This window comes from Lynx canadensis, chromosome E3 (assembly GCF_007474595.2).
Source record: "Lynx canadensis isolate LIC74 chromosome E3, mLynCan4.pri.v2, whole genome shotgun sequence".
Taxonomy (NCBI): domain Eukaryota; kingdom Metazoa; phylum Chordata; class Mammalia; order Carnivora; family Felidae; genus Lynx; species Lynx canadensis.
In genome coordinates this window covers 31,455,382-31,480,529 of record NC_044318.1, presented here as the reverse complement: position 1 = coordinate 31,480,529, position 25,148 = coordinate 31,455,382, and the positions used below count along the sequence as shown (strand labels likewise).

At 42.5% G+C, this 25,148-nt stretch overlaps 1 protein-coding gene across 1 annotated transcript in view; it reads left to right on the top strand.

Moving 5' to 3' along the window:
* The first annotated feature begins 4,811 nt into the window (after nt 1-4,811).
* Nucleotides 4,812-25,148, top strand: part of POM121C (POM121 transmembrane nucleoporin C) — a 26,878-nt gene continuing 6,541 nt past the window's right edge. Inside the window, exons 1-10 of the mRNA XM_030300281.1 lie at nt 4,812-5,323; nt 6,247-6,462; nt 6,993-7,151; nt 8,789-8,869; nt 10,359-10,530; nt 22,653-22,744; nt 23,384-23,457; nt 23,894-24,018; nt 24,137-24,239; nt 24,671-24,847. Coding sequence (XP_030156141.1) covers nt 5,127-5,323; nt 6,247-6,462; nt 6,993-7,151; nt 8,789-8,869; nt 10,359-10,530; nt 22,653-22,744; nt 23,384-23,457; nt 23,894-24,018; nt 24,137-24,239; nt 24,671-24,847 — 1,396 coding nt within the window. The 5' untranslated portion in view covers nt 4,812-5,126. The remainder of the gene's footprint in view (nt 5,324-6,246; nt 6,463-6,992; nt 7,152-8,788; nt 8,870-10,358; nt 10,531-22,652; nt 22,745-23,383; nt 23,458-23,893; nt 24,019-24,136; nt 24,240-24,670; nt 24,848-25,148) is intronic.

Here is a 25,148-nt window from a genome sequence, read left to right as displayed (position 1 = left end):
GTCAGTTCTGATTGATGACTCTTCTCTTGGTGAGTCGTGTTTTCCTGCTTGTTTATATTCCTGATAATCTTTGTTTGGATGCTAGACACTGTGAATTTTATCATGTTTATCCCTGTACATTTCTTAAACTTTGTACATTTCTTTGTACATTTCTTAATCTTTGGATGCTAGACACTGTGAATTTTATCATGTTTATCCCTGTACATTTCTTAAACTTCGTTTTGGGATGCAGTTAAGATCCTTGAAAACAGTTTGATCCTTTTAGGTTTTGCTTTAATGATTTATAAGGTAGGTCCAGAGCAGTACTCAGTATAAGGCTGATTATTTCCCATCACTGCGGCAGCACCTTCCTAATACACCCCTAGCATTTAAAAGAAACTTAGTCATCTTCTAGCCTACCTTGTTTCTGATGGGAAGCTGTGTTATTCTCTTAGTTGCTTTGTAGTTTGTTCAACTTCATGGATCTTTATGTTACAATTTTCATCACATTTGGGAAATTCAGACATTATCTTTTAAATATTTCCTCCTGCCCCAGTCTCACTTTCCTTGTTACAGTCCAGTTACACAACATATGTAGACTATTTGATATTGTTTCATAGGTCCTGGAAGGTCTCTTCATTATGAGATCAGTTCTACTGATCTGTCTTTAAGTCCACTGACTTCATTTTGCTGTCTCCAATCTGATGTTAAGCTTACCTGGTAAAAAATTTCAATTATTGCTTAGTTTTAGTATTTCTGTTAGTTTCTTCCTTATAATTTCCATTTCTCTGCAGATTCCTTATCTGTTTACTCATTAAGACCATACTTTCCTTTAATTCTTTGGATGTATTTATAATAGTTACTTTAAGATCTTGGTTGGCTAAATCTAACATTTAGACCATCTTGGGTTCATTTCTATATACTGCTTTTTTTCTTTCTTGACTATGGATCTCATTGTTTTGTTTCTTTGTGTGTCTCAATGGCTTTTCATTGAATATTGTATGCTGTCAACAATACTCTGGAGTTTCTTATCTCTCCATGAGATATATGGATTCTTGTTTTGGCAGGTAGTGTAATTACTGGCTAATGACCTTATACTTGTTTACACTTGGTTTTTTGTTTTGTTTTTACAGATACGGCCCCACTAACTTGGTGAGACTCAACCTCCAAACTCATTGCTTGTGGATCTTGTCATGGTTTGATTTTAGAATTTATTAAGGCAGACCTAGAGTAGGTCTTACTCTAGACTGTGGTCCTTACCTCAAGTTGTAGCCTTTCTGCTGTTTCAGCTGGATGCCAAGGATGTTAAAAATGCATTTATGAGATCTCTCCATTTTGGTAGGGCCAGAACTCCCCTGGCAATGCTCTTACCCCAGGATTGCTCTAAGTCTAGTATTTCTGTTATAATCTTAACCCATTTAGTGCTTTGCTTTCTGGTAATCCTCAGGTGGTCTCTCTGTGCATATACAGCCCAACTATATTATTCAGGGTTCTCCAGAGAAACAGAGCCAATAGGATGGATACACACACACACACACACAGTATTATTAGGAATTGGCTGAGAAGTCCCAAGATCTATAGTCAACAAGCTGGGGGGACCCAGGAGAGCCAAGGGCATAGTTTCAGTCCAAGGCCAAAGGCCTAAGAAGCAGAAGAACTGATAGTGAGTTCCAAGTTCAAGTCTGAAAGTAGGGGAGAGAAGACAGACGTTCCAGCTCAAAGCCAGGCAGAAAGAATTCTTACCCAGGCCTTTTGTTCTATTCAGGCCTTCAACAGATTGGTTGAGGCTTACCAACCAATTCCCCTGTGGAAGGGGAATCTTCTTTACTTAGTATACCAATTCAAATGTTAATCTCATCCAGAAATACTCTCACAGGCATCCCCAAAATAATCTTTAACCAAATATCTGGGCACACTGAGCCCCAGTCAAGTTGAGACATAAAATTAACCATCACTCCAGCCTTCAGCCACAGATTTTTGGGGAACTCCCACAAAGACTTCTGGAACTCCCTGTCTGCATGACATCCTCCTTTCTCTTGCTCTGCCCAGTGGTTTCCAGCAACTTGAGCAATCCTGAAGTCTGATTTTTGCCTCCTCAGCCCTACTCTAGCTGTCTGCACTGAACTTGGGAAATTGTCCCCAAGTAGAGGAACTAGGTGATTTTCAAGGCTCACTCAGGAGCGTCCTCTCAGGGATCAGTCTTGAGCTTTCTGTTGTTCTCTGTCTGACAACAGTTGCCTCATAAATTTTGTCCATTTTTATAGTTGTTTATGGTGGGAGGACTGGCCTGGAATCACTTAATTATGGCTAGAAAGGTGGTTAATTTTTCAGCGGCCTTATAGTATTTTATGATATGAATTATACACTGTCCATCTGTTCTTGGGTTGGTAGGCATTAGACATTTAGGGTTGTTCAGATTGCCGGTAACGCAAATGATGCTGCAATGGCTGTCTTTGTACCCAGAAGTGGAACTGCACAGTTAGGAGGTACCTGTTTCTTCACTCTTACTAGATATTGCCAAATTGCTCTCCAAATCATAGTTTTACGAATCCACAAACAGTATGTAAGTTGCATTTGTTCCACATTCTTGCCACAATTTGATCTTGTTGAACCATTAAATTTTTCTCCTTGAGCAAAGGAATGCAAAATTTTTACTACTGTAAAGCCTTCCTAGATTACTGGTGAGATTAAACATGTATGTATACATACATATACACGTATGTATACATGTACATATATATTTACTTATTACTACCTATTTGGGTTTCCTATTCAATGAATTAATTTTTATATCACTTGTACTTTTTTACATTTGAGTCTTTTTGTTACTGATTCCTTATAAATTTCATTTATGTGTTTTTTTATATGACGTTTATTTGCTTATATGAGAGTGGTTTTTTTCTCAGTCTTAATTAGCTTCTCTTTTAGCACCTGTGTTGTCTTTTCCCATACAGGAGTGTTAACATTTTAAGGTAGTCATACTTCTCTGTATTTTACTAAATGATTTGCAGGTTTTGTGTGTCCATTTCTTCGACTTGTAAACACTGGGGTGCCCTGGGGCTCAGGTCTCAGACCTCTCTCAATCTACATTAATTCCAAAGTAATCTTAGTCTCCCAACATGTATACACTGATGGCTTTTATGTCTGGCTCTTCCTCTGAATTCCAGTAATATATGATAATTTAAAGGACCCTTGCAGAGCTAGATACTTTCTTTTTCCTTAGTATCCCAATTCTTGAATGGAAAGTCTGCAGTCACTGCCTCCATTTCCTCGTCTTCCATTTCATTGTTTAACTCACTGCAGCTTGGCTTTTGTCCCGCCATTCCGCTGCTGCTATTGACATTTGTTCCTAAATAACAGCCCATCCCTTTGCTTGTCAAATGAAGTCTTATGTGAAATCAAACAGAAGCTGAATTGCCCTTGCAGTGGGTTGGGGAGAACTGCGTGCCTTTCTCATCTCTTCAAATTGCTCCAGAGGCATCTTTACCGAGTCCTGCCTATCTTTCCAACCTCTTCATTCCCTCAAACTTCCCAGTCTCCAGCCACATTGAACTGTTCGGAGACTCTTGTATCATACTCCTTTCCATCTCTGTGCCTCTGCACAGTGCTCCCGTATTTGCCTTGAACTTGCTTTAGCCAGTTCTCTCCCCTCCAGTAACACCTCCCAGCCTATCTACTTCTTTATCATTCCCTCTCTCTTTTTGTGCGTCTGTTATCACACTGGCCACACTGAATTGTAGCTTTCTACTTACACCTATTTCTTCTCTACTAAAGAGAAGGCTTGTAGAGATCAGAGACCCTGGCTTTTCCCCTTTCATCTCTTCAGTGCAGATTAGCAGTGGAGTGAATGAATGGTCCAGGAAGCTCAGCTAGTTCAAAATCTGAATTGGCAGACCACTAAAGGTTTCTTTGTTTTGTTTTCAGCGGTTTTATTAAGATACAATTCACATGCCATACAATTCACAGGATTCTGCAACAATCACCATAATCTAATTTTAAAAGTTTTGTTGCCCTTCAAAAAGAAAGCTCTACTTTTTAGCAGTCTCCATTTTCCGACCCCCAACACACTCCCCAGCCCTCGACAACCACGAGCCCACTTTCTAAGACCACCACATTTAACATAGGTAAATTGATCACAAATCCTCAAAATCTCCCCGATTCTGGACCCGATGTGAAATTTGGTAGATAACTGTACCACTGAAACAATTTGTACGGCAGCAACTCCTACTCAGGTCGCAGCTTAAGGTTTGATCCGCAATCTGTTAGATTCTTTGTTAGACTGCTTGAGCGGGAATTTATTAGAATTAGATACACATTTAACAAGGGTAGTTGGTTTGGGTTGGTCTTGCATTTAAGTGTTGCTGTAGAAGTAAACCCCCTTGGGCAGTAAACAGGGCAACTGAAAAAACTCACTACCTCTGGTAACACTGTTCCGGGGACGTTAGTCCCCTAGAAAATAACATGGATCAAACATCACGGCGCTTTCCGGAGCTTTTATTCTTAACGCGACTCTTCCACAGGCTCACCTCGGTATGGGTGGGGTGCGGTGCGGTGGACGCGCGGAACCCGCAAGAAGACGAGCACCGCGTTTCTGCGAAACCGCCTTTGCCGAGCTGGGTCGGGTCTAGCGCGTTGCCGGGCAGCAGCGGCGTTGCCCGCGGCGGTCGCGCGTCCGGGTCGCGCGCTCAGTGACGCAGCCGGCGCGCGATGACGCGGCGCGCGGCGCGGTGCACGCTGGGATATTTAAGTCTTCTCCGCGGCGCGGAGCCGCGATGTCTCCGGCGGCTACGGCGGCTGGCGGAGGCGAGCGGCGGCGGCCGATAGCGAGCGCCAGGGACGGCCGGGGCCGGAGCGGGGGCTGCGGTGGGTCGGCCGGGGCGGCGCTCCTTGGCTTGTCGCTGTTCGGCCTCGTGCTGTACCTGGTGCCGGCGGCGGCGGCGCTGGCCTGGCTGGCCGTGGGGGCCACCGCGGCCTGGTGGGGACTGAGCCGCGAGCCCCGAGGTTCGCGCGCCCTCTCCTCGCTCGTTCGGAGCGCGCGGCGTCAGCGAGCACTGCACGCTTCGCCTCCGGCCAAGTCGGCGGTGAACGGAAGTCTCCTAGAGCCGCGGAGCCCGCCCGAAGGACCCGACCCGGCCGAACTGCTCCTCATGGGCAGTTACCTGGGCAAGCCCGGCCCCCCGCAGCCTGTCCCCGCCCCGGAGGCCAGGGACCTGCTGGAGAGGCCTGGCCGCCGCTGCGCGTCCGCGCGCGCCGTGTCGCCAGCGCACTCGGCGCATCGCGCTCACCACATTCACCCTTCTCTCCCCACTCCTCTTCTCCGACCCTCGAGGAGGCCTTCCCACCGGTAAGATACGCTCACCTTCCCCAGACCCTCCTCTTTGTCGACCAGCTTTGAATTGAGGGCTTAACTTTTAAATCCGATTTTCTTTTTCGTTAAGTAAAAGTGGATTCTGTGTCGCTTTGTCCTCTTTGAACACCTTGGTGTGTGTCAGCCGCCTCCTGCCCTCCTTGAACCTTTGGGATGAGATGTGATGGCAGAGCTGTTTCCTTCCTTACAGTTTTTAAAACTTAATTTTAATACGGCAAGGATTTAGCAGGATACTTAATAAGCTACTAAAATATCCCACTTCTGGTGAAAATATCTTGTTCTTTCAAGAATAGTTTAGATCGTATATTTTGTTACATTTTTTCCTTTCGACCAGTAAGAGAAGTACATCAAAGCGGTGTTCCCAGGAGACCCCTCTTTGATAAAATTTGATGATAAATATCAAAGAGGCATTTCCGTTTAGTCCCAATAGCTGAGTGACACAAGGAAATCCAAAACTTTGGTGAAAATATTAGATTATGGATAAACGCATGTAGTTGAAAGATCAACTTTAGGTGGTAAAAATGTTTGACTTTGGGTGTGTATTACTTATGACTCAGCATAAAAAACTGAAATGCTTTGAGAATTCTTGAAAAGTGCCGCCTGGCATGCCCTAACATGCACTTTCCTTCCATTGTAGTTTTCCTTGTGTGGGCAGGGTTTTCAATTTCCCTCTCAAAATTGTTGAAATCCATTGTAGGGACAGCTGTTCAACAGCTGCCACTTGCCACCCTTAGATGGAATGGGGGAACGTTCCCATAAAAATGCTGTTTTGTGTGGCTCAAAAAGCGGTCTGAGCTCTCTGGAAAATAACCGAACCCACGTGATGCTTTAGGAGTCTACGTTTTCTGCCATTCTTTTAAGCTTCTTTGATTCTATAGTGTGTCTCCCATTCTCCATAGGGATTGTGGGACTTTATCAAACCGGTTTGTCATAACACCTCGAAGACGATACCCAATCCAGCAGGCCCAATATTCCCTTCTGGGGGTACTTCCTACAGTGTGCTGGAATGGTTATCACAAGAAGACTGTGCTATCTGCTCGTAATTCCAAAATGGTGTGCAGCCCAGTGACAGTGAGGATTGCTCCTCCGGATAGTAAATTGGCTCGTTCGCCAATGTGAGTATTACTGCTGGCAGAATGAACTCCGATTTATTTCCACTTATTCTTCTATAGCTACTCCTCTGATAAAACAAATGTAAAGCATAAAAGGGAAGAAACTGTTTATTTGAATGAGAAATCCCTAAATCTGGTCCTTGAACAGTTTTTTATGTTTGTTTTGTTTTGGCCTTAGGCTGTAGCTTTAATTGCTAGGGGCAGTTTCTATCAGTGTATACGTTTGCGTATCGGTTAGCTTCTGATTTCCAGCGGCTGAAGTCTGTGCTGTATGGCATGATTATTTTTTTAACGTTCATTTATTTTTTAAAGAGAGTGAATGTGGGGGGGGGGGCGGGCAGAGAGAGACAGGGACAGAGGATCTGAAGCAGGCTATGTGCTGACAGCAGAGAGCTCGATGTGTAGGGCTCAAGCCCACGAACCGTGAGATCATGCCCTGAGCCAAGACAGAAGCTTAACCAACTGAGCCACTCTACTGTCCCTGACATGGTTATTAAAATGTGTTGATGCTAGAATATTATCTTTCCTTACAGACCAGAGCAGATAATCAACTCCACACTGTCCTCACCATCAAATAATGCCCCAGACCCATGTGCAAAGGAAACTGTACTGAGTGCCCTCAAGGAGAGAAAGAAAAGGACGGTGGAGGAAGAAGACCAAATATTTTTTGATAGCCAGGAAAATAAAAGAAGGTAACCAGCCCAGCAGAGTATTAAACAGGCCTCCCACATGGACTCCTGTGATTTGTTGAAATACAGATCATTGCCAAAAAGATACAAAGGCCAACTCCAGTTTGTGAGCTTTATATTTATAGTAGGCTTCTTTGGCTTCCGTGGAAGAGCTTGGTAACAAGGGCTTTAATGTTCTTAGTTTTCTAAGATACAAGTTAAACGTTATAATTTACCTTTTCCATAAGTGCCAGAGATAAGCTGACAGCTGTTAGCCATGTTAGCCTCATACTTTTGATACAAATGTGCTGAATCTTATTTTTTAGAGAGAATGCTAACAATCTTTCCCTCACCAGCTTGTGTTGTTCAGTTATTTGGGTAACCCCCATTTCAAATGTCTTACTTGTGCTGAAGAAACATTTAGCAAAGAAAGGTGAAGACTGGAATATGGTAGATTTATCAGTAATGAGAGTAAAACCAATTTCATTGTTTGATTTCTGATATCTTAATGAAAATGGAATAAACAGTCTATCTCCTGAGCGTGGAAAGAGTAGAGGCTGAAGTCACTAGTTAGGATGCAGAACTGCTTATGGCTTTCCAAGAATCAGTTCAGGATTCCAGTCTTTTAATTCAACAGATTGAGCACCTTCTTTTTGCCAGGGCCTACTCCAGGTACTGTGGATAGGGCAGCGAGCAAGATGGAGTTCCCATGGGACTTGGATAAGAAGACGAGGAATTCTAGATTGTGTCTAGAGGTTAAAAAAAAAAAAGAAACAACAGGGTGGATCTAACAGACTAATTAGAAGGGGGGGGTTCTTTATATTAGACAAGGAAGCACTCTGAGGAGACAGTGGACCCCATACTTGTTAAATATATTGTTTCTATTACCTAGACTAGATTTTTCATCTCCTACAAGTTCAAAGATGGCCATCTTTGATACTGCCAGTGGAAAATTAGGTAGGGAAATATTAATAAGTGGAAGTGTTTTATGTGATGTGGGAAGATCTGATGATGGAGAGATGATTTACAAGTGAGCACTTTGAACTAATGTTAGCTAGCTAAGCAGGGGTGGCGAGTGGGGGTTGGAGGCAGGAGAAGGACTCTTTTTTTTATATTCCCAGTAGGTCTCCCTTGTTCTCCAGTTATAATTTTTCTTCACCCCATGAGCCTATATAACTGAAGACCCTGTTATCTTTCTCACACTTGGAGTAAGCGGTGATTATGGGCACCATGCATAGGTCCTTCTTATGTGTGTTATATGACATTTTTCCCTAACGGATTTGCCATATTAACCTTTAGAACACTACGCGATGTGTGGGTTGGTCCCTAAAGTGTTCATTGGTTTTTTGTTTTTAATCTGTGGATGGTAGAGTATCAAATTTGTGATTGTAAAACTTTGGAGAGAAGTTAGCAATTAATTGATACACCTTAATAAGGTCAAAAGGTCTTGAAGCATGTTTATACTTCCCTTGCTATGAGGACAATCTTAGAATAAATTTACCTTTCAGAATCTTTAGGATTTGAAGCAACTTTTCCTTATCTAGCGTGGAACTTATATGCCATGGAAATAGTATAAGGTTCCAGGAATATGAGAAGATACTCTAAGAAAAAAAAAAAAACCAGTCATTTCATTTAATTGAGGGTTTTTTGATTTGTCACAGGCGCCATGATAGCAGTGGGAGTGGACATTCAGCATTTGAGCCCCTGGTGGCTAATGGAGTTCCTGCTGCTTTTGTGCCTAAGTAAGTGAGACTCTTATCTGAATGAGATAGACTGTTGGGGAAAGGGAGCCCTCAGAGCTGTTTTCCTGTAGATTTTACTCTGTGCTTTTTTGTGATGCTTTATTAATTCAGGTTCAAATCTTTGAAATTGGAGAGGAACATTTTGAGTAATGTGCCACAGTATCATCTAATTTCTTCTAATATTTTTTCATTACTATGGATAAAATATGGTAAGGCTAAGAGTTTGTAAATGTATTTAACCACATATGTAAACAGGTTTGTGCAATGGATAAAATGCAACAGTGTGAAATTTAAGATAAATGTTAAGTTTGTAAGTGTGAATTGAAGTATTTAAGGAAGAATTGGATAGGAGGGAAAGTGGCTTAGAAATTGGTGAGGTACTTGGGGTGATTTACATGCTTATTGAGTTAGTAGTATGATAAGGCTGTCAGAAGAACGGATGTGCTCCTAGTCTGTACTGATAAAAGAACAAAGACTAGCATGGAGCAAGTGAGAGGCAGTCCTGCTTCCCTTAATTCTGTTCAGATCATCCGTGCAGTGCTGTGCTTGCTTCGATGCCCTACACGGTAAGAGAAGATAAGCACAACCTGACATTCATTCCACGTGAAGCAATTATAAGATGTTAAGGGGTGGTGGTGGCACATGAATGGGTTTTAAAGGTACAAAGTACTAACCCAAAGGAGAAAAATCTCAAGGAGAATAAGGAAATGAGGGAGGGGAGGCTAATGGTCTTCAAGAACCTCAAGGACAGTCGCATGGAAAAAAAGAAGGAAAACAGTCGCTTGGTTTGGCTCCAGATGGGATTCCCCTGGTGAAATAGGTGGACCTTAGGGGAAATACATTTCCTCCATCCAGTGTAAGAGTGGCTAACAGTCATCACTCTAGGAGATCGTGAGTTGTCTACATTGTAACAAAGGTTGGATGACTATTCTACAAGAAAGATGTTTAGAGAATTTTTGTTTCGGTTGGAAGCTTAGAAAAATTGGTTGGTTCCTCTTAACTCTGATTTTTTTTTTTAATAGCTTTGTTGAAGTATAATTGACATTTATAATAAACTGTGCCTGTCTAAAGTGTACAGTTTGATAAGTTCTGACATGTATACACCTGCTAAACCATTGCCACAATCGAGGTAATAAACATAACCGTCACCTTCACAAGTTTCCCCGTGCCCCTTAGTAGCACCTCCTTCCAGTCCTGCCTCTATCCCCAGGCATCCACTGATCTTCTTTTTGTCACTGTAGATTAGGGTGCATTTTCTAAAATATTTTTTTTTCTAAAATATTATTTAAGTGGAATCCTACATTTCACTTTTTAAATATTTGGCTTTCCCTTCCTGCCTTTGTCAGAGATATTTAGCTGAAGTGGTAACAGTAATATTAAGAGCTTTATCCATTTTTATTAAGTTTATTTGAGAAACTTTATGGCCATGGATGAAAGCCTTCAAAGAACGTTGCGTTGCGCACCTCACTGTCCTTTTCTCTTGTATTAGGCCTGGCTCTCTGAAAAGAGGTCTCAATTCCCAGAGCTCAGATGACCACTTGAATAAGAGATCCCGCACCTCTTCCATGAGCTCCTTGACAAGCACGTACACAGGTGGCATCCCTAGCTCCAGCCGCAATGCCATTACCAGTTCTTACAGTTCTTCTCGAGGTTTCTCTCAGGTACGTTCTTCCTGTGCTATGGGAGAAATGCGTTCCAAGCATTAATTAGTTGATTAGCCAGTGTTTACTAGGCACCTTCTGTTTGTCAGATATTGGGGTTACCTCTAAGCTAAACAGAAGATACAAACCCTTGAACGGTAACGGTAGACCCAGGGATGGACTAGAAAGCCCAGAAAGCAAACCAGGGCATGTGGCACAAAACAGCCAGTATTGCAGATAAATAGACAAAAGGATGAAGAATTCCATAAATGATACTAATTTAATTGGAAAGGTAGATTCAGTCCCGATTGCACTGGGTCTTAGAAAAGAAATTCACCCTATTGTCATTGAGAATTTAGTGAAAGTTTTTAAAATATTGTCATTAAAAAAATTTCTTTTTTAGAAAAATTTGCGATTCTTTCTTAGTAAGAGGAAGTAGTGTGGCCTAGGGAACAGAGCAAGCTTTGCTACCAGGCAGACTTGTGTTCAAATCTTGACTCTTGACTCTTAGTACCTATAGGGCCTTGGGCGGGTAAGTCACTTAAACCTTTTCATCTCCAAAAGATTATTACAAAGATTGAGGGCAATGCTTGGAAAATGCCCATCACAGTGCCTGTCAGTAGTGGACACCCTATATATAGTAGCTCGAAAAAAAATAAGGCATGTGTGAAAGATTTTTGAGAGGAGACCGTTTTTGAGATAAGATAATCCAGAAGGTTCTTAGGGTAATACAAATGAAAGATGAAGGCCTAAGCCAGAGCAGCCGTGGGAATACAAAGAATATTAAATAATAACCTTTACCTGGAGCACTTACTCTGTGATAGGCCCTGTGCTGAGCACTTTACGTAACTTTCCTCACGTAATCATCACAACGCGCAGATTCAGGATAATTCTTAAGGGCCCTAGGATTTTCAGAACGGTCAGTGAGCACTGGCTTCAACTTGAAGTCACCAGCTGCATTCGCCCGTGACAAGAGAGTCGGCCTGTCCTTTGAAGCTTTGAAGCCAGGCACCGACTTTATAGTTACAGAAGTCCCGGATGGCCTCTTCCAACGTAAGGCTCTCTGTACTGAAAATCTGTTGATTGGTGGAGCCGCCTTCATTAATGACCTTAGCTGGATCTTCTGGGTAACTTTGCTGCAGCTTCTCCATCAGCACTTGCTGCTTTGCCTTGTTGTGCAGACAGCTTCTTCCCTTAAACCTCATTGAGTTGGCCTTTGCTGGCTTCAGACTTTGCTTCAGCTTCCTCACCTCTAAGCCTTCGTTGAATTGAGGAGCTGGGTCTTGCTCTGGATGAGGCTTTGGCTTAAGGGAATGTTGTGGCTGGTTTGGTCTTCTGTCCAGCCCACTGAGACTTCCTCCATCTCAGCAGTAAGGCCTCCTCACTTTATCATTTGTGTGTTCCTTAGGGTAGCACTTCTGATTTCTTCAACACCTTTTCCTTTGCGTTCACACCTTGGTTATTGGGTACGAGAAGCCTAGCTTTCAGTGTCTCGGCTCTTGACCTGTCTTTCTCACTCAGCTTGGTCATTTGTAGCTTTTGCTTGAAAGTCAGACATGGGACTCTTCCTTTCACTTGGACACTTAGAGGCCATTGTAGGCTTGTTCTTGGTGTGATTTCCATACTTTTGTATCTCGGCAAATAGGGAGGCCCGAGGAAAGGGAGAGAGAGGGTGGGGGAAGTGCCAGTTGGTGGAACAGGACACATGCATTTACCAGTTCAGTTTGCCGCCTTACACGGGTATGGGTTGTGATGTTCTAAGACAGTTACAGTTACAGTAAGAATATTGAGGATCACTGATCACAGGTCATTATAACACATAGGATAATAATAAAGAGTTGGAAATATTGTAAGACTTACAAAATGTGAGACAGAGACATGAAGTGAGCACATGCTGTTGGGGAAATGGCAGCAATAGACTTGCTAAAAGCAAGAGTTGCCACAAACCTTCAAGTTTGTGAAAAACAGTATTTTTTTTAAGTTTATTTATTTTGAGAGTGAGACAGCGTGAGAGGGGGAGGGGCAGAGAGAGAAACTCCCAAGCAGACTCCACACAGGTGCTCTTACCCCAGTAGTTTTTGATAAATAACTTCAGTGCTTTTTAACTTTAAAAAAAAAAAAAAAAATCCTTTGTGTACATTTCCAACTCAAACTGAAGTCTCTTTGTTCAGACAGCCTTGGCTTCTTTGAGTTGGAAATGATATTTGTAGGTACAGTCTCTAGGACCATAAAGGTATGCATACCCTTTAGAAAGAGGACGCTCAATCGTTAGTTTGTACTGATATTTCAAATTCAGATTTAGGATTACAGAACTTTTTACATAATTTCTTTGATTTTATATTTTTATGTATTCTTATACAAAAATGTTTCTTCATAATTACTTATTTGATTGGTCCCTAGTACACACGATTTCAAAATAATGATATCACTGCCATTACAAACAGTAAGACAAACCAGCTTAAGAATTACTTGTGACTCATTTTGTTGTTAGTATATATTCTTGTATGGGTACTGGGGAATATACAATCAAAATACGTGTTATAAAGTAATGTGAATTCAGTGTTCTCATTTACAGCACCAACTTGATATACGGTAAGGTTTATTCAGTGTATTTTAATGTTTTAGGGATTTCTTTTATTTTTGAATATAGTTTGCTTTTAATTATGTAAAATAAAATACTTAAATCATCCGAAGAACGTATGATAAAGCAAAATACACTCAGAAGTCCAGTTGCCACCTCTTTCTACTCCATGTTGTTCCCTTCCTGTTTTATTACTTTCTGATCGTCCTTCCACTGTGTTTTTTTTTTTTGTTTCCCCTCAAAACCATATGCAAATCCATGTCTATCTGTAAACCCCACCTTCTAACCTTTGAGGCAGTGATAGGTGCAAGTTTGAGCCTTGCTTCGTCTTTCCCTCTACACCTGCATAGTTACTCTTTCCCTTTGGTGACAAACGTTGGGTTGTTTCCATCTAATGCTGGGACAGATGGTGCTGCAGGTAATGCTCTAGTTCATGTGTCATTTCACACTTTGGCCTTTACACTTCTAGGATAGCTTCCCCAGAATATAGATTTCCAGGCCAAAGGTTAAATGCATGTGTAGTTTTGCTAGATATTGTTAACTTCCCCTTCTTAGAGTATGTACCGTTTAGCATTCCCGTCAGCATCGTATGAGTCACCATTTTTCCATAGTAATCAATAGATGAAGGTTGTCATAGCTTTGGATTTTTACCAGTTAGGTGAGGAGTAGTATTTGTGTCTCTTATGAGTGAGTTTGGGCGGATTTTCCTATATTGGAGAAACTGGATTTAAATGTAAAATAGGGGCGCCTGGGTGGCGCAGTCGGTTAAGCGTCCGACTTCAGCCAGGTCACGATCTCGCGGTCCGCGAGTTCGAGCCCTGCATCAGGCTCTGGGCTGATGGCTCAGAGCCTGGAGCCTGTTTTCGATTCTGTGTCTCCCTCTCTCTCTGCCCCTACCCCGTTCATGCTCTGTCTCTCTCTGTCCCAAAAATAAATAAAAAACGTGGAAAAAAAAAATTAAAAAATAAATGTAAAATAAAAGTCATGAAAGTATTTGTGAAAACGGTTTTCTTGTGCAGTGCTGGTGGGAGTGTCAATTCATACAGTTCTCTAGAGAGCAGTGTGGCAGGTAATTACCAATATTAGAGATGCAGGTGCCCTTGGTCCAGCAGCCTTGCTTTTCGGAGTTAATTCTACATATACACTGGAAAACATATACAAGGATGTTGATTGTAGCATTTTAATAGCAGAATCTTGGAAACAATGTAAATGTGCCTTTGGGGGGGGGGGGAGTTGAATGACAGTATTTCCATAAGTTGAAATACTATGTAACTATCCAAAAGAATAAGGTACCTTAATAGGCGCTGATGTGAATGATCTAAAAGATACATGACAAAAGCAAGGTGCAGAACTGTGTCTATGGTATCCTCTGTTGTTTGTGCTGCTGGTTTCTTTAATCTTTTAAAGTGCATAGAATAATTCTGACAGATTTTATTAAAAACTGGGAATAACTATTGCTGTAGGAGGGAAACTTTTTACTGTGTACTCTTTTTGTTGGAATTTGTGATGCCTGCTGCAAGTAGTACATTTCCTGGTTTCAAAAAGGTGTTCAGTAAAATAAAATTCCCCTGACCTGGGTGTCCCAGTCTCTGTCCCGTAGTACCTGTTAACATTCGTGCTATATGCAAACACAGATAATACACAGAATTATTGGTCTGTGTTACACAAATGGGATCATCACGTGTGCTTTTTTGAAAAACATCCTTTTTTATCATTATATATTGCATAGCATTCTGTGTCATATGATCCATGTTGAAAATATTTTTTTAAATCAGAGTCTAATGTAGAAAAACAAGTATTGTGAGGTTTAGCTCCATGTAACCACCACCCAGGTCAAGTAATAAATCATTTTCTTTTTATTTTTTTAACTTTGTTATTTTGAAAGAGTGAGAGCACAAGTTGGGGAGGGGCAGTGAGAGGGAGAGACAGAATCCCAAGCAGGCTCTTTGCCATCAGTGCAGAGCCTGACGCCAGGCTCAAACTCCAGAACCGTGAGATCATATCCTGAGCAGAGATCAAGAGTCAGACGCTTAACCACCTGAGCCACCCAGGTGCCCCAATAAATTTTCAACGCCCAGAAGGCCCTCTCATACTCATTCCTTCCTTCTTGAATATTAGCACCATATAATTTTCCCTGTTTTAAAACTTGATATATAAATGGAGACCAGAATATGTTTTCTTTGGTATTTGGCTTCTTTCACTCACCATTTTCTTTGTGAGATGCATCCATGTTGTTGCATGTAGCAACAAGTCTTTCATTTTCTTGCTGTGTTCATTTTTGTTATATGAATATACCACAATTTTTTCCTCCTCTTGTTGGGACATTGGGTTTCCAGTTTGGAGCTGTTATGCATAATGCTACCATGGACATTCTTGTATTAAATCTTTTGGTGCACATATATAAAGTATGTGTAATTCTCAGTTTTAGTAGATTGTATTGAACTGTTTTAAAGTTATGTTTCAGGGTGCCTGGGTGGCTCAGTCGGTTAAGTGTCTGACTTCGGTTCAGGTCATGATCTCACGGTTCGTGGGTTCGAGCCCCGCATTGGGCTCTGTGCTGACAGCTCAGAGCCTGGAGCCTGCTTTGGATTCTGTCTCCCTCTCTGTCTGCCCACCCCCGCTTGAGCTCCGAGTCTCTATCTCTCTCTCTCTCTCTCTCTCAAAAATGAATAAATGTTAAAACAAAAATTTTTTAAATAAATAAATAAAAGTTAAGTTTTGTTTCAAGGGTGCCTGGCTGGCTCAGTCAGTTAAACGTCTGACTTTGGCTCAGATCATGATCTCACAGTTAATGAGTTCAAGCCCTGCATTGGGCAATAAACTTTTAAAAATATATATATATATATATATATATATATAAATAAATAAATAGATGAAGGGAAGAAGGAAGGACGTTATGTTTCCGTTGATACTCTTACCCTTACCAGTGCAGTATGAGATTTTGTTCCTGTGGTTACACAGCCTCACTGACACTTGGTGTTACCAGTCTTTAATTACCCATTCCAGTGGGTGTGAAATAGTATTTCATTGTGGTTGTAATTTCCTAATTGTAATTTGTGGTTATAATTGTAATTGCTGATTGCTAATGAAATAGAGGTATGAACTGTTCATTGGCCATTCATACTTCCTTTTTTATGAAGTACCTATTCAGGTTTCTTGGCTTTCTTCTATTTAGTTGTCTTTTTTTTACTGATTTATATTATATACATTCTTCATATATTCTAGATGCAAGCTCTCTGAATTCTGTGTATTGCAACAAATCACTGTCCTATTCTGTGTCTCACCACTTGGTTTTCTTCAGATTTACTCTATGGTTAATGTATTGTGTGCACTGTTTAGGAACTTTTTGTCTACCTGAAGTCATGGTGGTGTTATGCTACCTTCTAGAAGCGTTATTATTTTTCTTCTCACATTGGGATCTATAATCCGCCTGAAGTTGATTTTTGTATATGATGCGAGGTACGGATCAAAATTAGTGTCTTTCCACATAAATATCCATTCGACTTAGCAACATTTATTGAAAGGATGGATCACCCTTTCCCTCTTGCGCTGTGGCACTGCCTTTGTTATAATTTAAGTGTCCATATGTATATGTGGATCCGTATCTAGATTCTGTTCTGTTGGTCTGTTTTTCTCCACACTATGCCACACAGTCTTTTAGTTTTGGTGTGTAGTAGAATAAGTCATCCAACTTTCTCATTTCTTTCATTCCTCTTCAGAATTGTCTTCGATCTTGACCCTTTGCATTTTTCTGTAAGTTTTGAATTAGCTTGTTGATTTCCACCTAAATAAAGACCACTTGCTGAGATGTTAAGATTGCCTTTAATCTGCCAGTTATTTTGGAGAGAAACGACCTTTTTACAGTGTTGAATCTTCCAGTCCATGAACATGGTATATCCTTCATTTACATCATCTTTAACTTCACCATGTAGTTGTTTTACGTATTAAACTTATTCCTAGATACATGTTTTTGATGCTACTATAATGGTGTATTAAAATCTGTTGCTGATGTATAGAAATACAACTGATTATTGCATTCAGGAAATCTGCTAAATCCTATAAGCATCTATATATTCTTTAGGACTTTTGTGTGTGCATCACGTTGCCTATGATAATGACAGCTTTTTTTCTCCCTTTGCAGTCCTTATGTTGTTTGCTTATGCCTTAGTGCATTTGGTTAAGACCTGAAGTACAACGTTGAATAGAAGTGATAGCAAACATCCTTGTCTTTCCTGATCTCAAAGGGAGCGCTTTCCACATTTCCTGTTACATATGCTGTTTAATACAGGTATTTTGTAGATAGGTACTCCTTATTGGATTAAGGAAGTTCCTTTTTCAAGGTTATGTATCAGTGAATTTTAGAAGTCACTCTATTTTATGCTTTCCTTTTTCTTTAATTTCTGCCCTTATAGGTATTACTTCTTTTTTTTTTCTTTTTCCTTTTTTTTTTTCTTTTTTCATGTTTGATTTGTTGGGATTTCTTTCTGGCTTTTTAATCCAGATTCTTAGATCACTGGGGTTTTTCCATTGTTTTCCCTTTTCTAATATATGTATTTAAGGTTACACAGTTCCTACAAACTTAACCGTAGCTGCATTTCCACAGCTTTGTAATAGAAGAATTTTTCATATTCATTCTTTGATTCATGGGTTACTTAGAAATTCATTGCTTAATTTCAAAACCATTAATTCCTTGTCCTCCTTGTTACTGGTTTTTAGCTAAATTCCATTAGCTCACAGGATATACTCCTCTATCCATTCTTGTTTTGAGATTTGCTCTGTGCCTGAGTACATGTTTAGTTTTGGTAAGTGTTCCAACTTCACTTGAAAAGAAATTTTATGAAGTGCTCGTTTACAGTTTATATTCCTTGGAGTTTGTCTTGTGGCTTGATATGTTTTGAAAAACTCTCAACCTAATATTATCTCTTCAGATACTGTTCTGCCCTATTTTCTCCCCCCCCTCAGTGTTCCAGGGCACATGGTAGACCTTTTCCTTTTGTCCGTGTCTGTCTGTCTGTGTCTCCTGTCATTTTGTCTCCACCTCTAGTCTTCCTTCGTCTAGTTTACTGATTTACTTTAGCTTTCTGTCATCCACTGCCATCCATCTTAAGTAGTTTTGATTCTCTTTCTTACGGTTGTTGTTGGTGTGCCAGGATTCTCCATATTGTCATTTAAATTCTTGTATAACAATTCTTCTAAGGTTTTATTCAATAATTCCAGCATTTGAGTCTTCTGGTCAGTTTTTGATGTCTGATTTTTTCCTCCGGGGTTTTGGATAACTATTACTTTCTTTTTTTTTTTTTTTTTTTTTTTTAAATTTATTTTTTTTTTTTTTTTAATTTTTTTTTTTCAACGTTTATTTATTTTTGGGACAGAGAGAGACAGAGCATGAACGGGGGAGGGGCAGAGAGAGAGGGAGACACAGAATCGGAAACAGGCTCCAGGCTCTGAGCCATCAGCCCAGAGCCTGACGTGGGGCTCGAACTCACAGACCGCGAGATCGTGACCTGGCTGAAGTCGGACGCTTAACCGACTGTGCCACCCAGGCGCCCCTATTACTTTCTTATATATTTTTGTTGTTGCTTTATTTCTGTGTCAGACAAAAAAAAAAAAAGTAATGGTGACTTAAAGCTCTGAATGATGGTGTCTTCCTTCCTCCAGGGAGGTTTTACTTTTTTACTTTACCTTGGGCAGTAGTTAGGATAGTGGCAGGTTACTTCTGTCCAGGTAGAATTGACATGGTTTTGAGTTGGTTGTCAGTTCTCGTGAGGGCTGCTTTATTTCTGATTTGCCCTATATCCTCGTATGTAGCCTTTGGGATCCCAACCAGAAAGCTTTAGGTCTTATTAAGGACCCTCTACTTTGGAAGACCCTGAATTCATTTTTGTCTTTCCAGCCATATGAGACTCCAAAAGCTTTTCCGTGCCTCTCAACTACAGCTTTTGCTTTTGGAATTGGCATTCACCATGAGAGAAAAAGTAGACTTAAATGTGGGGGCTAACCCTTGGCTCCTCTTGCCTTGGCTCCACGATGTCTACTGCCCCGCTGGCTCTTCCGTACTGCCATACCTTCAAACACACGTAGGTCAGACCTTCAGCATTTGCTTCTTGTCTCTGGCGGGAGTGTTAGTGTAAAACAACACGGTCAGCCTTTGCCTGGAAGTGGGTCAGATTTTAAGCAGCCTCATTTGTGGTGGAGCCTTTGACCTGTGCAGGAAATATACTCCCTGACACTAATAACTGTTTGGTATTCTGTTTTAAGTAGTTACTGGTCCCCTCTCTGCTTGTCCCCTGCTCACATGCATGCACTGTCTCTCTCTGTCTCTCTCCATCTCTCTGTCTCTCTAAATAAATAAATAAAGTAATATTAAAGTTCTTTTTTTGTTTATTTATATTTAGAGAGAGAGACAGCATGAGCTGGGGAGGGGCAGAGAGAGAGGGAGACACAGAATCTGAAGCAAACGGGGAGATTATGACCTGGGCCATAGTTGGATGCTTAACCGACTGAGCCACCCAGGTGCCCCAATATGAACGTTCTTTATGTTTCTTTGGAAAAAAATGTACTGAGGTAGTGATCATCTCCAGTAATCAATTTCAGTGTCAGTCCTTACATTTGGTGCAGGTGGTAGTAGAGGTATTTAATTTAACTATATTTTTCCAGGGGAACACTAGTAAATATCCACATCTACAACTGTCTACACTGGAAGTCCTAGCATTGATACAAAGTCATCACAGATGTTACACTGGTACCAGTTATAGAAAAAGTAAACTGTCCTCTGACCTTTTGTGCGCGGCGTTGATATCTCCCTGTGTCTTACCAGATTTCTCATTTTCCAGAGTAGGCGTATGTATTTACCCTTGCCTTCACTTCCAGGCCTAACCTGCCTCTCGCCCTTGTGCCCCGTAACTATGTTCTACGTTGCAGCCAGACCGTGACATTTATTATCTACCAAGAGCACTTCCTACCTGCTGCCTTCCCTTGCTTTGTTCTGGTCTCCCTCTGGAATAACACGTCCATCCCACTGCAGGCACTCTTCGGGTGCTTTCTGTTGAGTCATGAAAGGCTGTCTTGTCTTTTGGCTGTTACAGTCGATTTGTGTTCTTTCCTCTTTTTCACACTGTAAATTTCTTGATGGAACCGTCTTGCTCATCTTGGCATTCTTTGTAAAGTAGAAAGGTCTAGAGCCTCTGTGAAGTGGGGACTCTGCAAATCAAAGTTGAGTTATAGCGCAGAACTAAATTGACTGTTAGAAGTATAGATTGACTATTTTTTTTAATGACTCTCCTTGTTACATCTTTTGCCTGTTTTTCATTTGATACGTTCATTATATTTTTGTGGAGTTGCAGGACTTGCATTTTTCACGTTAAGGATAATAACTCTTCCTGAAAATATTTGCCTTTTAATTTTGTTTATAGTTTTTGTTTGTTTCAGGGTGTGTTTATTTCCAGCCTACGTAGATTTTATTTCGATTTTATGGAAATGTGAGCATGGTGGAAAAGACAGATGGCACATAGAGTCTCCCTGCTGCACGTGATACTTTTCCACAGAGAGGTTCTTTACGTAGCGATTTTATGTGACAGTGTGTCAGTTTTCTGTCTTCTGTCTCTGGCACAGACTTCTCCCTGGCCCATAGTATGGAACAGCTAATCTGGTTTTTTTTAGTCCTTTTGTGACACTTCTTGCATGTAAACCTTGGTCACATCTGGATTGTGTGCGTGTGTGTGTGTCACCTGTGACAGACATAGTGGGGGTACAGTATGTCCCCTTAAGTGTTGAACCAGGTTGTCCTTAACCCTGGCTAAACATTGGAATCATCTTTGGTACTTTATTAAAAATGTAAGGTGTGAGGCCCAAGCGTTTAGTTTTTGTTCTGTGTTTCTTTCCCTGAGTGCACCAGCATTCCTCTCACACCCGTTCTCAGCCTCGGGTGTCCTGATACTGGTCTCATGGAGCTGCCCTGTTTCACCACTTTCGCCACCTGTCTCTGAGTTTAAATTCTTCTTTACCTCTTCAGACTTTTTTTTTTTTTTTTAAATTTTTTTTTTCAACGTTTTATTTATTTTTGGGACAGAGAGAGACAGAGCATGAACGGGGGAGGGGCAGAGAGAGAGAGGGAGACACAGAATCTGAAACAGGCTCCAGGCTCTGAGCCATCAGCCCAGAGCCCGACGCGGGGCTCGAACTCACGGAGGACCGCGAGATCGTGACCTGGCTGAAGTCGGACGCTTAACCGACTGCGCCACCCAGGCGCCCCTACCTCTTCAGACTTTTATTAAAGATTGCTGTCTGCTTGTTTGTGCTTATATAACTGTTACTGAGTAAGAAATCACTAGAAACTTCTGGAAGAATGTCTGCAGTGATAGGTTATTAGTATTTTTGTAATTAAGCTAAAGACTTCACGAAACTTCATAGTGCTTGCTCTTTGTCAGTTATCGAGGCTGCTTTGCATGAGGGGAAGGTGAGAACAGACCTTCGCTACCAAGGAACCGATTGCCTGTTTGTTGGAAGAGACAGGTGTCTGGATAATAATCATGTAACAGCAAATACCATAGATACTGCATAAGTCATAAATGTCATGATAGCACATCTTAAAAAAATAAAGTTGAAGCAGGGGGCACCTGGGTGGCTCGGTCGGTTAAGCATCCGACTTTGGCTCACGTCATGATCTCATAGTTTGTGAGTTCTAGCCCCACATCAGGCTCTGTGCTGGCAGTGCAGAGCCTGCTTGGGATTCTTTCTCCCTCTCTCTGCCCCTCTCCACTTGCTCTCTCTCAAAATATACCTAAAAAAAATAAAGTTGAAGTAAAACAAAAATTAGTAAAAGCAAGACTATTAGTTTACTGGCTTACCTTTACTGTAATAGGTTTTTTGAGGCGGGGAGAGGGGTTGGGAAAGCTTCTTAATTGTATAATTTCTGCAGCCAACATAAAGCTGGATGCATCATAGGCTCTAAACCATGACTGAATGTAACCTTCTACTTTTTAATATATGCAAAAAGTACATTGTTCCTTGTACTTTATTAGTTAGCATTTCCTTACTTGTTCAGATTTTTTCCCCGTAGTTAATACTGGCAACTGACTTTCCTTCAGGGGCCTTCCTTCACAGAGAAATGTTTTTCTTTATTTTTATTTTTCTAAATTTATTTTTGAGAGGAAGCTTATGCACCAGGGAGGGGCAAAGAGAACGGGAGAGAGAGAGAGAATCCCAAGTAGGCTCCACGCTGCCAGCAAGGAGCCCAATGTGGAGTTTGAACCCACGAACCGTGAGATCATGACCTGAACCAAAATCAAGAGTCAGATGCTCAACCGACTGAGCCATCCAGGTGCTCCTTTTTTGTTTTAAAAGATAGTATTTTTAAGTAATCTCTACACCCAACATGGGGCTCGAACCCACAACACGGAGATTGAGTCTCATGCTCCACTACGTCAGCCAAGTGCTCCACAAAAGATGTTTGTCACTGAGGAGGAGACCCTGTGTGTGGCGATGAACAGAATACAAAGTTGTATTGAAGGCGGATGTCACGCTGTCCAGTAGGGTAATCATGTCACTGCTTTTTGCCTTTTAGCTTTGGAAGAGAAGCGGGCCCAGCTTGTCACCGTTCTCCAGCCCAGCCTCATCCCGCTCACAGACACCAGAGAGGCCAGCGAAGAAAATAAGGTAACGGTTCCTTGTTTGCACTGCAGACTAATGAGAGGGCAGGAAAGGAAGCACACGTACTTGGCTCTTAGGCCTCCTGCGGCTCCGATCCGGAGGATCCAAGATTGCCATCCAGAAGGACAGTGAAGTACCTGCCCAAACTGCTCTCGCCTCTTAAATGTCTTCTGTGCTGACCCTGGAGGCTCTGGCTCTCTTCCTCATCCTGCAGCACAAGCGACTGGGGTGTGAACGCAAAGGCCACAGGGTAGAGGGGGCACAGAGAATCATGGCAGGGGCAGGAGAGTTCATGTTCTGGACCCCAGCTGATCTCCAGGCACCAACAGGCGACTAGACTGCTGCTCTTAGGGGTCAGCTCTGTGGCTACAGCTCTCGGGAACTGGGCGAGGTGTAAGTAAGGTCGTGAAGGTTCTCGTTTTGTGCTTGTTGTGAGACAGGTTTCTCCGTGGCTTCCATGAACTTCTCCCTTCGTTTTGTAAGAATTTCCTTTTGATTTCTCTTATTTTTTGTCCTGGCCTGTGATCTTAAATCATAGTTGTTCTAGACTTTGGCCGGGTTGGTAGTTACGAGGCTGTAAGTAGTTACCCGATACTCTGTATCAGGAAGTCTTCCTAAATGCGCTTCTGCCTCTTCTGCCCTCAGAGAGGACGAGCTTTCTCACCACTCCAGTTCTTCAACTCCTTTGGCAACAGACAAGGAGGCCCAGGGAGAAAAGGGTAGGTTGTGAAGCGCGCAGGAGTAGCTTCTGGTGGTGGGAGTGTTTATGGAGCATGTGAGACCCCTGCTCATCCGGAAGCATGCGCTGAGCATCGCTGTGTGCAGGGCCTGGTGGGTGCAGAGGTCTGTGGTCTGTGGCACTGGCAGCTACGGCACCGGCCAGTGGATCTGTGGGCTGGCGATGAGCGCTGGTGGGGGCCTCTGAGCAGCCTGGGTGACTACTGTCAGTAAGCACTTGTATGCCTGTGTTTGGAGCAGTTATCTTGATACCCTCCTGGCAGAAACCGTCTTGCAAACTCTCCAAGACCCCATCCACGGAAGACCAAATCTTTCAGACATAACCAGTGAGAATTCAGTGTTAAAAACCAAGTGGATAGACAAACTTGGCCATTTCTGGAAGAGGAGGAAGAAAACAAGTCCATGTTGTTTCTTTAGCTGCAGATACAACCACATGGAAGGCGCAGAACTCGTGGAGCTCCCCTCCCACACCTGGCAGCTCTGGGCAGCGGAAGCGAAAGATTCAGCTCCTACCCTCCCGGCGAGGGGCTCGGCTGACCCTGGTATGGCTTTGTCTGTCCACACCCGCCCGCCCCAGCTCGGCATCCCCAAGTTCTAGGGCAGCTCAATACAGGTTTCTTCCAGCTTCCCTGATGGGCCTCTCGTCTTTCTCTCTGGCAGCCCCCACCTCCCCAGCTTGGCTACTCCATCACTGCCGAAGATCTAGATTTGGAAAAAAGAGCTTCGCTGCGGTGGTTTAACGAGGCCTTGGAGGATGGGACTGGTAAGGAAGACTGACCAGCTTCAGGCTGCAAAGAGGAGTTTCCTCTGGTTTTATTTGGATCTTTCTCATCTGACAAATCCTTTTGAGGCCTCAGTGGAATCTGGAGAACAATGAGCATTGGAATCAAGGAGAAGCATTTCTTTCTTGCTTTTTCTTTTTTTTTTTTAAGTTATTTAGAGAATGCCAAATGGGGGAGGGGCAGAGAGCGAGAGGAGAGAGAGAGAATCCCAAGCAGGCTCCATACTGACCGTTCAGGGCTTGAACTCACAAACCGTGAATCGTGACCTGAGCTGAAGTCAGTCGCTCACCTGGAGCCTCCCAGGTGCCCCAGGGGAAGCATTTCTAAATAAGCAGATACCGAGTCCATGAGCGTCTCGTGCTACGTGATGTGCCCCTGGAAAGAATTTCCCAGCACCTTTCTTTCTCCTTAGATACGGCTTCTAACTCTGGCACCGAGAAGCCCCCTACTACTCAACCTTCTTTGACGTTTACCCTGCCAACTACTGGGACCGCCGCCTCCCCAGCCGCCCTCCCAGCCCCAAGCCCCAACCCGCTGCTGGAGAGCTTGAAGAAGAAGCAGAGCTCTGCAGGCCCACCCCCTTCCTCGGGTGAGTGGGCGAGCTCCATCTGCGGCGTCGAATGGCATCCGTCCGTGGGTCACGTGGAGTAAAGGCGTCATGCCTGCCAGTCCCTGAAGGTCTTCGGGAGCTTGAACTTGCTGTGGCTCAGCAGTCCTGAGCTGGTGCACGCTTCCGAGCTTCAGAATTCTCTCATCAGGAGGTTCTAGGGAAGGGGGTCCACGGCTTAGTCTTAGCAGTTGGAGGCTCTGGAGGCCAGAGCCACTCAGAGCCTTGCTGTTGTCCTCTGTAAAATGCACACGTTTACCTTTGAGGTGGCTCTGAGATGTAA